General features: G+C 48.2%; 1 protein-coding gene across 1 annotated transcript in view; it reads right to left on the reverse strand.

Annotated features, from left to right (window-relative positions):
- Positions 1-2115: 2115 nt before the first annotated feature.
- The window catches only part of c21h3orf20 (chromosome 21 C3orf20 homolog), a 106003-nt gene continuing 89782 nt past the window's right edge, over positions 2116-18336 (reverse strand). The window contains exons 18-20 of the mRNA XM_033039318.1: positions 10335-10477; positions 6490-6612; positions 2116-2413 (exon numbers count right to left, since the gene is read on the reverse strand). Of these exons, the coding sequence (XP_032895209.1) occupies positions 2338-2413; positions 6490-6612; positions 10335-10477 (342 nt within the window). The 3' untranslated portion in view covers positions 2116-2337. The remainder of the gene's footprint in view (positions 2414-6489; positions 6613-10334; positions 10478-18336) is intronic.

The following is an 18336-nucleotide window of genomic DNA, read 5'->3' on the forward strand; positions in this document are numbered from 1 at the left end:
AGAGCTCTATCTAACTCTCTCTTAAATCCACCCAGTGATTTGGCCTCCACTGCCCTCTGTGGAAGGGAATTCCACAAATTCACAATCCTCTGGGTGAAAAAGTTTTTTCTCACCTCAGTCTTAAATGGCCTCCCCTATATTCTAAGACTGTGGCCCCTGGTTCTGGACTCGCCCAACATTGGGAACATTTTTCCTGCATCTAGCAATAGTCATAGCAATAGCAATACCCATCTACAATAGTCCCACGTGCCTGCGTTTGGTCCAAATCCCTCTAAACCAGTCCTATCCATATACCTGGCCAAATATTTCGTTGTGATAGTACCTGCCTCAACTACCTCCTCCGGCAGCTCGTCCACATAACTACCACCTCTTATGTGTAAAAAAAAGTTGCCCCTCAGATCCCCCTCAAATCTTTGCCAACTCATCTTAAACCTACGTCCTCTGATTCTTGAACCTGTGTTCAGTCAGAGGGTGGTGAATCTGTGGAATTCATTGCCACAGACGGTTTTGGAGGCCAAATCAATGGATATCTTTTAGAGATAGATAGATTCTTGATTAGTACAGGTGTCTGGGGTTGTGGGGGGAAGGCAGGAGAATGGGGTTACGAGGGAAAGATAGTTCAGCCATGATTTAATGGCGGATTAGACTTGATGGGCCGAATGGCCTGATTCTGCTCCCAGAACTTATGAACGTATCCTGTTCTTGAACCTATGTCCTGTGGTTCTTGAGATCAAGATCACTGTTAGGTGTTGTGGGATAGTCCATAGATGTTGAGTTTTGTGCCAAGTCAGAGTTCTTGAAGGGTCCCATCTGAAGATTAACGTCCAAAGAAAGATCCCAACCCGAATTGTTATCTGCCCATCCCCTCCACAGATGCCGCCTGACCTGCTGAGTTCCTCCAGCACTTTGTGCTTTGCTCAAGGTTCCAGAATCTGCAGTTCCTTGCGTCTCTCTGAGAGCTTGAAGCTTGTGTGAGCTTTGGGATTTGTGAATGGTGACTTTATGTTGATGTACTGAGTGAGGAGGATGCCTGGCCACTGTGAGGGTGGTGGAGTAGCGGGGATACAATGATGTGCTCTTGGATGGTGTGAACTTCACTGGATGAAACAGCTCTCTACTATCTAGAAAAGGAGCAGTGAAGTGGAGACACAAGGAACTAACTGCAGGTGCTAAAATCTTGATCAAAACACAAAGTGCTGGAGGAACTCAGGCAGTGTCAGTGGAGGTCGGGACCCTCCTTCAGATTGCTTGGTTGCCTGTCCATCCCCTCTCCACAGATGCTGCCTGACCCGCTGATTTCATCCAGCACTTTGTGTTTTTGCAAAAGACTGGTGAAGACACACTGATCTCTCATCATTCACGATCCCAAACATTTTACATTCTGTTCCAATCCGGGAAACACGGCAGACTATTCGCACACAAGCTGCAAAAGGGATAACATCTTTGGCCAATCTTTCTTCACAGTCATTGTTGGAGATTTAAATTGAGGGAAAAACAGTGGCTGGGAAACTGGAAACTATTCCTCTGTTCCTCTTGGTACTAGGGCCAGGGATTATTTTACAAGGGTGGTCAAGGCATCGGTTTAATATATCGGGTGAATGTGGAATGGATTTGACTGTGTTCGTGCAGAATGGTGGAGGAGACTGCATTGTAAACTCTGCTGGATTGAGAATTAATGGCTTGCCCTAAACTAGAGTGACCCGAGGCAAAAAAATCCCACCAAATTGAAGTGGGAGATATCCAATATCAAGATGATCTTTGTGTTCAAGTATCTTTAGTGACAGATCTCGTGTGAATTAATCTTTCGAGTCTACCCTGAAGCAATTGTATCTTTAGTACGGTCTGTGGAGAAAAGCCGATCCAGCTGGCTGTTCGCCTCTGGGGCTTTGAGTGTGTGGGAGAGGCAAGCTGGAAGCTATTTGATAACTCAGAGATTAAGCACATTTGCAATTCAGATCAGTGAGACCCTTCGTTGCCACTAGATTTTAAAATGTCTTTTTTAGCCAAGTTTTAACTGGGTAACTTGGAGAAGAATGCAGCCATAAACTGGGGTCTCAGATATCCCGGGAACTGAGCCAAAGGACATCATAAAATCACAGACATGCACAAAATGGCCACTAGTGTGTCCGCTGTATTGATGTGAAAGAGTGCTGGAGCAACACAAAATGATTGAGATGACCACACCTAACAAAGTAGTGCAGTGATTTTAGTTTTATCGTGAAAGTGCTGCAGAAATTACACTGCAAAGTCAAACTCGAGCTGCAAGCAGTGAGCCAGGTTACTGCTGGGGTTCACCGGAGCAGTCTTCCACTGTACAGCCCGTGGTCCAGGTGCCGTTTACTGCGTGCTTTCATTGCAGCAGCCTCTTCCCTGGGCCAAGCTAAAGGAGATGAAATCCTCGACGGTTACAGCTCTGCAAGAGAAACGAAAGGATTGCTTCTTACTCGAAACCCAGCCATGGTTGTTTTTACAATTGATAGACATAAAATGCTGGAGTAGCTCAACGGGTGTCTCTGGAGAAAAGGGACTCAACCTGAAACAGTTCAGGTTGAGACCCTTCACCGTGAAGGGTCTGATAAAGGGTCTTGACCCAGAACGTCACCTATACCTTTTTTCCAGAGACAATAGACAATAGACAATAGGTGCAGGAGTTGGCCATTCGGCCCATTCAAGCCAGCACCTCCATTCACTGTGATCATGGCTGATCATCCACATTCAGTACCCCGTTCCTGCCTTCTCCCCATATCTCCTGACTCCGCTTCCTTTAAGAGCTCTATCTAACTCTCTCTTGAAAGCATCCAGAGAATTGGCCTCCACTGCCTTCTGAGGCAGAGAATTCCACAGATTCACAACTTCCTGGGTTAAAATGGTTTTCCTCATCTCCGTTCTAAATGACCTGCCCCTTATTTTTAAACTGTGGCTCCTGGTTCTGGACTCCCCCAACATCAGGAACATGTTTCCTGCCTCTAGCGTGTCCAATCCATTAATAATCTTATATGTTTCAATAAGATCCCCTCTCAGCCTTCTAAATTCCAGAGTATACAAGCCCAGTCACTCCATTCTATCAACATATGACAGTCCCGCCATCCCTGGAATTAACCTCGTGAACCTATGCTGCACGCCTTCAATAGCAAGAATGTCCTTCCTCAAATTTGGTGACCAAAACTGCACACAATACTCGAGGTGTGGTCTCACTGGGGCCCTGTAAAACTGCAGAAGGATCTCTTTGCTAGTCTACTCAACTCCTCTTGTTATGAAGGCCAACATGCCATTTGCTTTCTTCACTGCCTGCCGTACCTGCATGCTTACTTTCATTGACTGATGAACATGGACCCCAGATCTCTTTGTACTTCTCCTTTTCCCACCTTTCAATAATCTGCCTTCCTGCTTTTGCCACCAAAGTGGATAACCTCACATTTATCCACATTAAACTGCATCTGCCATGCATCTGCCCACTCACCCAACCTGTCCAAGTCACCCTGCATCCTCATAGCATTTCCCTCACAGTTCACACTGCCTGACCCGCTGAATCAGATGCTGCCTGACCCGCTGAATTACTCCAGTATTTTGTATCTGTCTTTGGTGCAAACCAGCACCTGCGGTTCCTTCGTACACACATGGTTGTTTTTGCCCTCCTCCCGTTGACTCGGTGAGCAGCAGAGGGTACAATCATGGCTGGCAGTTACCCTACAGGAGGCTGCCCATTCCTCAGTGTACTTTGGTGACAGATCGGGAAGCAAGTTAGGTTTATGAAGCTTCCTACCTCCGCGCTTCCACATGCAAACACCATCAGTTCAGTTTCCGTTCAGTTCAGTTTAGTGTCACGTGTACCGAGGTACAGTGAAAAACTTCTTATTGTGGAAAGACAATGCATGATTACAGTCGAGCCATTTATGGTGTATATAGAGGAAGATCATAGTTAAAGTAAAAGATGTTGCTGTAGGAGTAGAGGTTTAAGAGTGTGGAGCGATTGTAATATGTGATTGTCGATCTGCTTCTGTGGCTAGCACGTAAATAGTCACCTGGGTTGGGGGCCATCTTGGAAGCAACCCCCTTGCTCGGGCAACACTATGACCTGTGGAACCTGCCACTCCCATCTTTACAGCCGCTGACTGAGCTGTTTGTGGACAAGCACCATTTCACACAGAGAGTGGTGAATCTGTGGAATTCTCTGCCACAGAAGGTAGTTGAGGCCAGTTCATTGGCTATATTTAAGAGGGAGCTAGATGTGGCCCTTGTGGCTAAAGGGATCAGGGGGTATGGAGAGAAGGCAGGTACAGGATACTGATTCTGGATGATCAGCCATGATCATATTGAATGGCGGTGCAGGCTCGAAGGGCCGAATGGCCTACTCCTGCACCTATTTTCTATGTTTCTATGTTTCTATGTGTGAGGCTTGCTTGGTGGCTAAAGCATTGGATCGTTGTGAGGGTCCCACAAGGGTCTTGCAATTGGGTGGGTGAACTGAGGGGTGGGCTGGGCGATTGTTCTGATTAGCCTTGTGAGGCCTGGATACGCATTCCTCTGTGGCTTCAGTCAAAACCACCAGGAACATAAAAACCATGGAAAAAAGGCTGAGGTTTTTTTTAGACACACAATTATAGAGAGGGAAAGATCCATGGAGACTTGACTTGGGCTGGGAAACTACTGTTCTGAGAAGGGTTTGAGATACTGTGATTACTTGCAGTGCACAGGGAAAATGCTGGAATTTTGCTAACTTTTTAAATGTTTTTTATAGCACAGTTGCTTGGAAAAGAATGTAGTCATCCATAATGTGGTGTCTCGGTAATTCCAGGAAACCCTGCTGATGGAAATCATAAAATCACATGCATGTGTGATCTACACGTGAGAAATGGAACTAATGGGTCCAGTTTAAATGCCATTGTATTTACGTGAAAGATTGTTAGAGCAATGTATTGAGATAGTCACGACTGCAGACATGTTCACCGAAAAACAATGGAGTCTTTGCAAGATTATAGGATGAGTATTGTGAAATTATCTTACTATCTAAATGGCGTCAAGTTGGGAAAAGGAGAAGTACAGCGGGATCTGGGGGTCCTTGTACATCAGTCTATGAAAGTAAGCATGCAGGTACAGCAGGCAGTGAAGAAAGCGAATGGCATGTTGGCCTTTATAACAAGAGGAATCGAATATAGGAGCAAAGAGGTCCTTCTGCAGTTGTACAGGGCCCTAGTGAGACCACACCTGGAGTATTGTGTGCAGTTTTGGTCCCCTAATTTGAGGAAGGACATTCTTGCTATTGAGGGAGTGCAGCGTAGGTTTACATGGTTAATTCCCGGGATGGCGGGACTGTCATTTTCTGAGAGAATGGAGCAGCTGGGCTTGTACACTCTGGAGTTTAGAAGAATGAGAGGGGATCTCATTGAAACATATAAGATTGTTAAGGGCTTGGGCACACTAGAGGCAGGAAACATGTTCCCGATGTTGGGGGAGTCCAGAACCAGGGGCCACAGTTTAAGAATAAGGATTAAGCCATTTAGAACGGAGACGAGGAAACACTTTTTCTCACAGAGAGTGGTGAGTCTGTGGAATTCTCTGCCTCAGAGGGCGGTGGAGGCAGGTTCTCTGGATGCTTTCAAGAGAGAGCTAGATAGGGCTCTTAAAAATAGCGGAGTCAGGGGATATGGGGAGAAGGCAGGAACGGGGTACTGATTGGGATGATCAGCCATGATCACATGAATGGCGGTGCTGGCTCGAAGGGCCAAATGGCCTACTCCTGCACCTATTGTCTATTGTCTACTGGATTGTGTTCACAAAGATGGCATGGTCACCATGGATGGATGTTGTGACTAGTTGAATGTCAAGTCAAGGCTTGGGTAGCTACCTTCTTGGACTTTGCATTTGGTTCAAAGCCTCAACGGTCCATGTCACCACTGGCTCCACACAGCTGAGATGGCATGAAGCGGGAGGCGATACTAAGACGTTTCCTGTGTAGGAAGGAACTACAGATGCTGGTTCACACCGAAGATAGACACAAAATGCTGGAGTAACTCTGGCAGCATCTCTGGAGAGGAGTGGGTGACGTTCCGGGTCGAGACCCCTCAGTCTGAGAGTCAGGGGAGAAGGAAACTAGAGATATGGAAGGGTACAAATACCATGTAAGGTCTGAAAAGGAGAGATCAAAGCAGATGATGATCAGGGAAATTGATAGTACGAGTTTGAAGGAACATTGGCCAAACGCAGGCAGGTGGAGCTAGTGTAGCTGGGACATGTTGGCCTATGTGGGTAGGTAGGGCTGAAGGGCCTGCTTCCATGCTGTATCACTCTATGACTATGAAATATACAAAGGTTCATTGTTGGCTGAGGGGAAGGTGACAAATAGGCATACAGACAGTAAAATTAACCTGGAGGACAGTGAACGAGTCGGAGGACTAGGGAGAAACATAGAAAATAGGTGCAGGAGTAGGCCATTTGGCCCTTCGAGCCTGCTACCTGGCTTTGTGCTCGGGGACGTTAGATCTTTCTCACCTGTCAGCATCGTGAATGATGCATGTGCCTGGGTGGGCGGAGGTCTCAGATTTGGGTCTCAAACGATGGTCCATCCAGAAATCTCTGTCCTGCTCCATACTGGCCAGCGAGGAATTAAATTCACTGAGGAAAGTAGACGAGCTTTTCAATTGATTGATTCAATTCAGCAATAGTTAAAATCGCGTGGCAAACATTATGTTACAAACAATACTCAAACTCCCTTCCGAACGTTAAGATCAATTGAATACAAGAAGAGCGGCCCGGTGGCGCAGCGGTAGAGTTGCTGCCTTGCAGCGTCAGAGACCCGGGTTCGATCCTGACTACGGGTGCTATCTGTATGGAGTTTGTACGTTCTCCCCGTGACTGTGTGGGTTTTTCTCCGGGTGCTCCGGTTTCCACCCACACTCCAACGATGTACAGATTTGTAGGTTAATAGGCTGTGGTAAAGATTGTAAATTGAGTATAGGAGCAGGGAGGTTCTACTGCAGTTGTACAGGGTATTGGTGAGACCACACCTGGAGTATTGTGTACAGTTTTGGTCTCCAAATCTGAGGAAAGACATTCTTGCCATAGAGGGAGTGCAGTGAAGGTTCACCAGACTGATTCCTGGGATGTCAGGACTTTCATATGAAGAAAGACTGGAAAGACTCGGCTTGTACTCGCTAGAATTTAGAAGATTGAGGGGGGATCTTATAGAAACTTACAAAATTCTTAAGGGGTTGGACAGGCTAGATGCAGGAAGATTGTTCCCGATGTTGGGGAAGTCCAGAACAAGGGGTCACATTTTAAGGATAAAGGGGAAATCCTTTAGGACCGAGATGAGAAAAACATTTTTCACACAGAGAGTGGTGAATCTCTGGAATTCTCTGCCACAGAAGGTAGTTGAGGCCAGTTCATTGCCTATATTTAAGAGGGAGTTAGATGTGGCCCTTGTGGCTAAAGGAATCAGGGGGTATGGAGAGAAGGCAGGTACAGGATACTGAGCCATGATCATATTGAATGGCGGTGCAGGCTCGAAGGGCCGAATGGCCTACTCCTGCAACTATTTTCTATGTTTCTATGTCCCTAGTGTTAGTGTGCAGGGATCGCTGGTTGGAGTGGACTTGATTGGCCAAAGGTCCTGTTTCCCTGCTGCATCTCTAAACCAAACTCAACTGAATTAAACTAAAAATTAAGTTAAGGTTTGGGGCCTGATTTTCCGCTCTGTGTTCTCGGTGCCCAAATAACTAAAATCAAATGATTTAAAGAACTGGAAGCAAAGTTTTGATTTCATTAATGACAAATGAATGTATTTCAGACTCAGCACTGGCAGTTTCAGTTGTCTTTAGTTCCTCTAAATAGTCTCTGGATTATTACTTTGCTATTAGTGCCACCTCGTCTTTCTACAAACTCCTCTCAGAAGCCTCCAGGCTTTTGTAAGTGTTGTTTTTGGCATGATGCGCTGCATTACTATCGAGATTCATATCACTAATAGCCAGGGTACTGCTACTTTTAAGAATAGTTGTCAGTTGTACAGGTGCAATATTGAGGGCCCTGCCAAAGAACTGCCAGAGTAACTTTTCCCTTCATATTCCGAGCCAAAACATTCTCAATTGGTTTAAGTCGTGCAGTACAGCGCAGTGGGGCAAGGCTTCTGACCCAGGGCAAGGAAGGACTCAAGTCAGAAAAGTTTCACATGACACAAAAGAACAATTGTCACAGAAACCATGAGGGCGGTCACGGTGGCGCACGGCCAGTCACGGTGGCGCACGGCCAGTCACGGTGGCGCACGGCCAGTCACGGTGGCGCACGGCCAGTCACGGTGGCGCACGGCCAGTCACGATGGCGCAGCGGTAGAGTTGCTGCCTTACAGCGAATGCAACGCCAGGTTCGATCCCGTTTCGGTTCGGTGCTGTCTGTACGGAGTTTGTACGTTCTCCCCGTGACCTGCGTGGGTTTTCTCAGAGATCTTCGGTTTCCTCCCACACTCCAAAGACGTAAAGGTTTGTAGGTTAATTGGCTTGTTGTAAATGTAAACATTGCCCCAGTAGGTGTAGGATAGTGTTAATGTGCGGGGAAGGGCCTGTTTCCGCGCTGTATCTCTAATTTAAAAATCTAACCTAAACTGTTCTAGACTCGTTGATGAGACATCTCGGGTTTCCAGACTGAATTCAGTGGCTGTAATCAACTTTGATTTATTAAAACCAATTAACACATGAAATCTTATTTAACGAGATAATGACACTAAACCAATCATACCCGCAGAGACCGCTCCCTCCACAACTCCCTGGTCAACTCGACCCTTCCCACCCAAACACCCCCTCCCCATGTACTTTCCCCTGCAACCGCAGGAGATGCAACACCTGTCCCTTTACCTCCCCCTTCGACCCTGACAGTCTTTTCAGGTGAAGCAGAGGTTCACTTGCACCTCCTCCAACCTCATCTACTGTATCCGCTGTTCCAGGTGTGGACTCCTGTACATCGGCGAGACCAAGCGCAGGCTCGGCGATCCTTTCACTGAACACCTCCATTCAGTCGGCCTTAACCTACCTGAACTCCCGGTTGCTCAGCACTTTAACTCCCCCTCCCATTCCCAATCTGACATTTCTGTCCTGTGCCTCCTCCATGGTCAGAGTGAAGCCCAGCGCAAATTGGAGGAACAGCACCTCATATTTTGCTTGGGCAGCTTACAGCCCAGCCGTATGAACATTGACTTCTCTAATTTCAAATAGCCCTTGCTTTCCCTCTCTCTCCTTCTCCTCCCCCTTCCCAGTTCTCCCACCAGTCTTACTGTCTATGATTACATTCTATCTCTGTCCCGCCCACTCCCCTGACATCAGTTTGAAGAAGGGTCTCGATCTGAAACATCACACATTCCTTCTTTCCAGAGATGCTGCCTGTCCCACTGAGTTACACCAGCATATTGTGTCTACCTTCGATTTATCTCATTGGAGATCCTCGGACTATCTTTGATCAGACTTTACTGGACATAATCTTGCACTAAACGTTATCCACATTATTCCCTTGATCATGTATCTGTGCATGGTGGATGGCTTGATTGTAATCATATATTGTCTCACTGTCTGTATGGAGTTTCTATGTTCTCCCTGTGACCGCATGGGTTTACCATCCTTGGTTGGTCGAGGGGGGAGGTATAGTGAAAGGTGTTGCATCTCCTGCGGTTGCAGGGGAAAGTACCTGGGGAGGGGGTGTTTGGGTGGGAAGGGATGAGTTGACCAGGGAATTGTGGAGGGAACGGTCTCTGCGGGTATGATTGGTTTTGTGTTATTATCTCGTTAAATAAGATTTCATGTTGTGTTTATTGGTTTTAATAAATCAAACTTGATTCCAGCCACTGAATTCAGTCTGGAAGCCTGTGAGATGCCTCATCAACGAGCCTCAAACAATTTAGGTTAGATTTTTAAATTAGAGAACCAGCGCGGAAACAGGCCCTTCGGCCCACCGGGTCTGCGCTGACCAGCAATCTCCGCACATTAACACTATCCTACACCTACTAGGGACAATTTTTACATTTACCAAGCCAATTAACCTACAAAACTGTACGTCTATGGAGTGTGGGAGGAAGCTGAAGATCTCTGAGAAAACCCACGCAGGTCACGGGGAGAACGTACAAACTCCGTACAGACAGCACCCGTAGTCGGGATCGAACCCGGGTCTCCGGCGCTGCATTCGCTGTGAGGCAGCAACTCTACCGCTGCGCCACCGTGCTGCCCCTTGTGCAGAATTCCATTGTCACGAACACCCATTCATTGATCTGCTCCATTTTTCTTCTCGTGATAATGCGAGCCTATAATTAAATAACGTATATGAAACCAAAAGAAGAGAAAAGACGGCTGATGGAATACCTGAATCTGAAGTCATGGAGCAGATGACGGCCCATTAGATAGTCTTGGTAGGTTTTGGCGATTTGTTTCTTCAGATCCTTAACAGTGTTACTGTACCCATTAAAAACGTAGTCAGCAAATAGTAACTTGCCTCCCATGTACATCTGTTGGCAACAAGGAGAGTGTTCATCAGTCAAACCGTTACGACAGAGACTAAATTACAGGCAGTACCAAGCCATCTTTCCTCACTGAATAACCACCTCAGGAATTAATCTACTGATAATTTACTGGCATTATCACAACGTCTCGGAAACATTTAGACTGGTACATGGATAGGACAGGTTTAGAGGGATGTGAGGTGGCACCGCTGTAGCTGGGACATGCTGGCAGGTGTGGGCAAGTCGGGCTGAAGGGCCTGTTTCCCTGCCGTATCACTCTATGACTCTGCACCACAGTGCTGCATAAAAAACCACAATCAGTAAAACACATTTGCTTCATGTGAATCCTAGCCATGGGAAGCAAGCCCCTTTGACCCAACTTGTCCACCTTGACCAAGATACGATCCCATCTAAGCTGCTCCCATTTGCCTGTGTTTTGCCCCTATCACTAAACATTTCCTATCCATGTACTTGTCCAAGTGTCTTTAAAGTGCTGTTATATCATTGAAAAATTAGTTAAAATGTTTGCATCCACTCTCTGGGTGGTTGCTCTTGCCCGCCACGAATCACATCAGTGCGAGTATCTGATTCCCTACCATAGCTCTCACACACGCACGCACGCATGCACACTGCTCTATCGTCTGACAGCCTGGACCGATGGGTTGCGAGCTGTGACCTCCACCTTTTGCTCACAGAAAGCCAGCAATCACCCATAATATAAATGTGTAAGAACGAATGTGTGGCGGTGCGACTCACCTGTTGCAGCGGCCCCCTTCAGCCTGTCTGTCTTTTTTTATTTTTTGTCTAGTTAAATGTAGTTGTTCATGTTTTTTAATAGTGTTTTTAACTGTGTTTATGTGGAGGGCGGGGGGGAAACTTTAAAAATCTCTTCCCTGCACGGGAGACCCGACCTTTTCTCTGTCGGGTCTCCGTTGTCGTTGGGGCCTAGCACCGTGGAGCGGCCTCCAACCTGAACGACCCGGGGGCTCGGGAGACTGCGGAGCTGCGGACTACTCACCATCGTGGGGCTGGCCGGCCTCGGAGCGTGGGGAACGGTGGTGACTCGCTGCTGCGGCCCGACTCTGGGGCTCGGAGGCTCCAGCTGCAGCCGCAGGTCTGGTGGACTGGGACATCGGGAGCTCGCGGGTTCGGGTGGAGTCCGCTTTCCGGAGCTCCCGCAATGCGACTTCTCCCGCCCGTGTCGCGGGGTTGGAACGACCCGGAGCGGGGACGTACATCGCCCAGCGCGGCTTAATGGCCGCGGGACATTCCAGCGCCCGCCGGGGGCTCCAACTTGTGACTTTTAGACCGTGAGCGGGGCCGTACATCGCTCCGCGCGGCCTAAAATGGCCGTGGGACTTATCATCGCCCGCCTGGGGCTTCGACATCGGGAGAAAAAATGGTGCGGGGGAGAGAAAAGACTTTGCCCTTTTGTTTCTGTAAATTGAATTGTGTGTATGTCTGTAGGAAATTGGCTTTGGAAACGGAGTTTCGTTTGAGCCTCACTGAGGTTCAAATGACATGTAATAAATATTGAATTGAATTGAATTGAACTGCAGATGCTGGTTTACACCGAAGATCGACACAAAATGTCGCAGTAACTCAGCGGGACAGGCAGCAATCTCTGGAGAAAAGGAATAGATGATGTTTCGATTTGGGGCTCTTCATTAGACTGGGAGTCAGGGAGGGGGACACTGGAGTTGTGGGAAGGTACAGATTAAAGCAGTTGGCATCAATGACTCAGGAAAGGTGGAGCCCACAATGGTCCGTTGTTGGCTGGGGACAAGATGATAACGAAGGAAAACAAACGGTGAAATTAGCAGGAGGTCTAGGGTGGGGGAGGAGACACCTACGCTTAGTCCGCCTGGGCCTCTGTGATCTCCCGATTGCCAAACATTTTAACTCCCCCTGCCATTCCCATCCTGACCTTTCTGTCCTCCATTGTCAGTGAGGCCCAGTGCAAATTGGTGGAACAGCACCTCATATTTCACTTACATCCCAGTGGTATGAATATTGATTTCTCTAACTTCAAGTAGCCCTTGCTCTCCATCTCTCCGTCCCTCGCCCACCCTAGTCACCCTGCTAGTTTCACCATTTGTATACTTTCGTTATCACCTCCAACAGAGCCAACAATGGACGATTGTGGGCTCCACCTTCCCTGAGTCATCAATGCAGGCTCTGCTTAGTACTGCAACATCCAGTCTCCCTCTCCCTGACTGATGAAGGGTTTCAACCCGAAACGTCCCCTGTACCTTTTCTGCAGAGATGCTGCCTGCCCCGCCGAGTTAGACCCTCAACATGAGGAGGTTCAATCACCTTTTGGGCAAATCACAATTTGGGCGGCACCGTGCACAGCGGTAGAGTTGCTGCCTCACAGCACCCGAAACCCGGGATTCATTCTGATTACGGGTGCTGCCTGCACGCAGTTTGTACCTTCTCCTGTGGATTTGCCCTGCGTGGATTTTCTCCGGCATCTCTGGTTTCCTCCCCCACTCCAAAGGCGCACTGGTTTGTAGGCTAATAGGCTTGGTATAAATGTCTTGTGTGCTTGTGTCGGATTGTGTTAGTTGTGGTGGTCGCTGGTCGGCGCGGACTTGGCAGGCCAAAGGGTCTGTTTCTGAGCTGTGTCTCTAAAGTAAACCTGCACAGTGGGAAGAGTGCACATATTCCCACTTCACTACAGAGGCTGGGATAGTAAAGGGCCTGCCCCACTTACGCGACCTAGGCTCGCAAATTACGCGACCTCGTGGTTGCTTGAGGCGTAAGGGCACCATATGGCCGTGCGGAGCCAGTCCCAATTAGAAGCGCGGAGTTGTGCGGGGCTAGTCCCGACATTGCGCGGGGCTCCGAAATTCTGACAGTGACCGAAATCTTCATGCGCCAACGGTCTTCATGTATTGCGGTCGTACGCAGCGTCTTGACGGTGTACGCCTAGCACTTTTGCGTTGTGTGATGACGTCACCGCCCGACGCCGTGCGACGCCCAAATTCAGTCGGCCCGCCTCCTGCCCAGCTGATTGGTAAGCATGACGCAAATGACGTCACGCGCGTACTTAGCGCGTACTTCGCGTGAACTCCGCTTCCGTTTGGTCGCGCCCAACGCACGCAAGCGCTTGCAAGTGGGACAGGCCCTTCAGGCAACTCCTTAATAACCTGGACTAACTGGTGAGCAGGAAAGGCTGCTGCTTTTTTGCTGTTATCAGGCAACGTTGGCCGAGATGTCTCCTGTCCCACAGTGAATGCGTGGATGAAATCACTAATGAAATCAGACGGAATGTGAGAAAGGGGGAGGGTGGTGGTGGTTCTGGTCAAATGCAGTGCTGGTGGGGGGTGAGCTCTCTGATGCAGAAGGTTGGATGTCACAGCAGAGAACTCCCCTGGCTGCTCAGGATGACCCTGTCCTGAGGAAGCTGCAAGTCAACATGACCTCCATGGGGAAGGCGCGTGCATGCTTGTAATTCTTCTGGCAGAATGTCGCAGATCTCAGTGAGAAAAGCCTGAGAAAGTCTTTTAGTTTTAATTAAGAGAGACTATGTGGAAATAGACCCTTCAGCCCAGCGAGTCCTCGCTGACCAGCGATCCCCGCACATTAACACTACCTTACACGCAACTAGGGACAATTTACAAACCGAAGATCTCGGAGAAAACATACGCAGGTCACGGGGAGAATGTACAAACTCCGTACAGATGGCACCCGTAGTCAGGATGGAACCCGGGTCTCTGGCGCTGTGAGGCAGCAACTCTACCGCTGCGCCACCATGCCGCACCTCCTGCCTGAGGGAGTTAATCTTTTGCGCTGCAGTGCATCTTGAGACAGGGATGGCATGGCTACAATCTCGGACTACTCTCAGATTGTCAGCATCTACCCTTCCCACTAGATTCTCCGACAGTGCCCTTGGACATGGCTCAATGCCAGCTGCTCAAGACCATTCAGGCCAAGATGCTGCTGTTCTTACCTAACCCAGTGGTCCATCACGGCAGCTGCTGCTACAAATACCCCACCACTGGACACTGACGGTAACTTGAAATTGGGGCATCACAGTGGTGTAACATTTCGATCATGACTATGGGTGCTGTCTGTGCGGAGTTTGTGCGTTCTCTGTGTGACCGCGTGGGTTTTCTCTGGGTGCTCCATTTTCCTTCCAATTTTTTTAACCTGAACTTTATTCAGGATTAAAAAATATGTACAAAACAGGAACTGTGCAAAAAATCCTCCGACATTCTACACAGATATACATACATACGTTAGTGTTATATCTGTCAAGTCAAGTCAAGTCAAGTTTATTTGTCACATACGCATACGAGATGTTAAGTGAAATGAAAAGTGGCAATGCTCGCGGATTGTGCGAAAAAACTACAAAACAGAATAGAACAGAAACCAAACAGAATAAAACAGTATCATCATAATTATACCCGGAATCCTTGCCATTCATGTGGCCCTATTGGGTAATACTCCTTCCCTCGTTTACAGGGCGTTCCCACTGGACTTTACCCCCCAATGTGCAGCAGGAGACCACGGGCACCCTGAAGGATTTCCGGGACCGCTGGGCACTGCGGGGGGGGGGGGGGGTTGAATGCATCTTTAACAAGGAGTGTAAGATAGTGGTATCATCGTTTGCCGTGTATTATGGTGTTTTGTTTATTACTGTACTGTGTATATTAATTTAATTATTATTTTGGGCGGTCACGGAGGCGCTGCCTTACAGCGAGTGCAGCGCTGGAGACCCAGGTTCGATCCTAACTACGGGTGCTATCTGTACCTTCTCCCCGTGACCTGCGTGGGTTTTCTCTGAGATCTTCGCTTTCCTCCCACACTCCAAAGACGTACAATTTGGAGGGTTAATTGGCTTGGTAAATGTTAAAATTGTCCCTAGTGGGTGTAGGATAGTGTTAATGTGTGGGGATCGCTGGTCGGCGCGGACCCGGTGGGCCGAAGGGGCCTGTTTCCGCGCTGTATCTCGAAACTAAACTAAACTAAAAAATATTTGAATAAATATTTTTGATTAAAAAAAATGTGCAGCAGCAGAAGGACCTTAGACTGTGCTCCTCACCCACAGAGCCTTGGCCTTGGCTGCACCGAGCTTCAAAAATCAAAATTAACTTTAGTCAAGATAAAAAATATGAGCAAAACAAGAACCCTGCAAAGTTCCACCGACATTCTCCACGGCTATACATACATTCGGAAGCCGTGGTCCCCAGTCAGGAAGCGGCCGTTCCAGGTGGCCCAGCCGCTGTGAGGACTCTCCCGACGCCGGGTCAACACCACCCGGCCAGAACGGCCAGGAACATCGGGCCTCCGTAGGGGCAATAGCGGTGGCCTCAATAGGCCTGACTTTGGGAGAACTGGGGATGGGGACTGGACATTGTGCCTTCCCCCACAGTGGTAACCATTGTGGGGGGATGATTTTTGTGTGTAAGTTAATATGTTAGTCTGTGTCCAAGATGGCTGTCAGAAGGGAGAGTGGACGCTGGCGCCCTTTAGCTGCCGCTGCTCTCTCTTCACATTGTGTTTTTTTATTTTTTGTCTTTGGAGCGATTTCTGTCTTTAATTTGTGTACTGGTGATGTCCTTATTATTTATTTTACTCCGACTATATGTTTTTTTCTCTTCTGTTAATTTCTGTAAGGTGTCCTTGAGACTTTGAAAGGCGCCCGAAAATAAAATGTATTATTATTATTATTATTCACTCCATAGGCGCACAGGTTTCTCTGTTAATTGGCTTGAGTAAAATTATAAATTGTGTGGGTTGGGCCTACACACTAGGCCAAGACTCGGTGGTCTGATGGGCCTGTTTGTGCACTGTGTCTCTAAAGTCTAGAGTCTAAACTGACATTGAAACCTCTCGCTAGAAGAGAAGCCCAAAGGTGATTACTTTCTGCATTCAGTTTCCATGGTCGCATGTTAAAGTTGATTAAAGTGTCTATTCTGGTGGATTCCCGGTCACTGACTTCATTGAAATGTGTGGCAAAGATGAAGAGCAACACCATGGGACGGTGGAACGCCACACTGGTGTGTCTGCCTGCCATTCTGTGGGTCACCTTCACCCTTTACTCAATGTGTGTATGGGACACAAGCCATATTATGGAAGTTAGACACAAAGTGCTGGAGTAACTCAGCGGGACAGACAGCATCTCTGGAGGAAAGGAATAGATGATGTTTCAGGTTGGAACCCTTCTTCATACTGAAAGATAGAGAAGGCCAGAGCCGGCAACTTGTGGAGGTCATCTTGCTTACATTGTGTGTTTAGTTTAGTTTAGTTTAGTGATACAGCATGGAAACAGGCCCTTCGGCCCATCGAGTGTGCGCCAACCAGTGATCATCACACACTAACACTATCCTATACACTAGGGACAATTTACAATTTACAATTTTTACCAAAGCCAATTAACCTGCCAACCTGTATGTTTTTGGTGTGTGAGAGAAAACCCACGCGGTCACGGGGAGAACGTACAAACTCCGTACAGACAGCACCTGTAGTCAGGATCGAACCCAGGTTTATAGACAATAGACAGTAGACAATAGGTGCAGGAGTAGGCCATTCAGCCCTTCGAGTCAGCACCGCCATCCAATGTGATCATGGCTGATCATCCCCAATCAGTACCCCATTCCTGCCTTCTCCCCATATCCCCTGACTCCGCTATTTTTAAGAGCCCTATCTAGCTCTCTCTTGAAAGCATCCAGAGAACCGGCCTCCACCGCCCTCTGACGCAGAGAATTCCACAGACTCACAACTCTTTCACCACTTTCCTCGTCTCCGTTCTAAATGGCTTACTCCTTATTCTTAAACTGTGGCCCCTGGTTCTGGTTTCCCCCAACATCGGGAACATGTTTCCTGCCTCTAGCGTGTCCAAGCCCTTAGCAATCTTATATGTTTCAATGAGAATCCCTCTCATCCTTCTAAGCTCCAGAGTATTCAAGCCCAGCTGCTCCATTCTCTCAGCATATGACAGTCCCGCCATCCCGGGAATTAACCTTGTAAACCTACGCTGCACTCCCTCAATAGCAAGAATGTCCTTCCTCAAATTAGGGGACCAAAACTGCACACAATACTCCAGGTGTGGTCTCACTAGGGCTCTGTACAACTGCAGAAGGACCTCTTTGCTCCTATATTCGATTACTCTTGTTATAAAGGCCAACATGCCATTCGTTTTCTTCACTGCCTGCTGTACCTGCATGCTTACTTTCATAGACTGATGAACAAGGACCCCCAGATCCCGTTGTACTTCCCCTTTTCCCAACTTGACGCCATTTAGATAGTAATCTGCCTCCTGTTTTTGCAACCAAAGTGGATAACCTCACATTTATCCGCATTAAACTTCATCTGCCTTGCATCTGCCCACTCCCCCAACCTGTCCAAGTCACCCTGCATTCTCATAGCATCCTCCTCACAGTTCACATTGCCACCCAGCTTTGTGTCATCTTTCTAACGCTCTAAGACAGCAACTCTACCGCTGCGCCACCGTGCCACACTAATGCACCCAACCAGAACAGCAGTGTGCTCTAGACAATTCCTCTCTGCACGCCATGGAAGTGGCGGCGCTGGGAACGGTTGCGGCTCGCCTGCAGTCCGTTTGTCTTTACTTTTTTGTGTTGTTTTTTTTCGTTTTGTGTAGTTACGTTTTTGGTTTTTAAGCTGTGTTTATGTGGGGTGGGGGGGGGGGGGGGTTGAAACGGGGCTTGCTGTCTCTCCCTTCCGGGGAATACGACTTTTTTGTCGTATCCCCCTTCTCTGCCTCCGTCTGCGCTGAGGCCTAATGGCGGAGCTGGCGACCTCGAGACTCCGGAGGCAGCCTGTCAGGACTCGCCCTGGGTTCGCTCCCGTGAGGGCGGCCCAGCTTGGGGCTGGAACTGCGCTCCCGTGAGGGC

Source organism: Amblyraja radiata, chromosome 21, assembly GCF_010909765.2.
Source record: "Amblyraja radiata isolate CabotCenter1 chromosome 21, sAmbRad1.1.pri, whole genome shotgun sequence".
NCBI lineage: Eukaryota > Metazoa > Chordata > Chondrichthyes > Rajiformes > Rajidae > Amblyraja > Amblyraja radiata.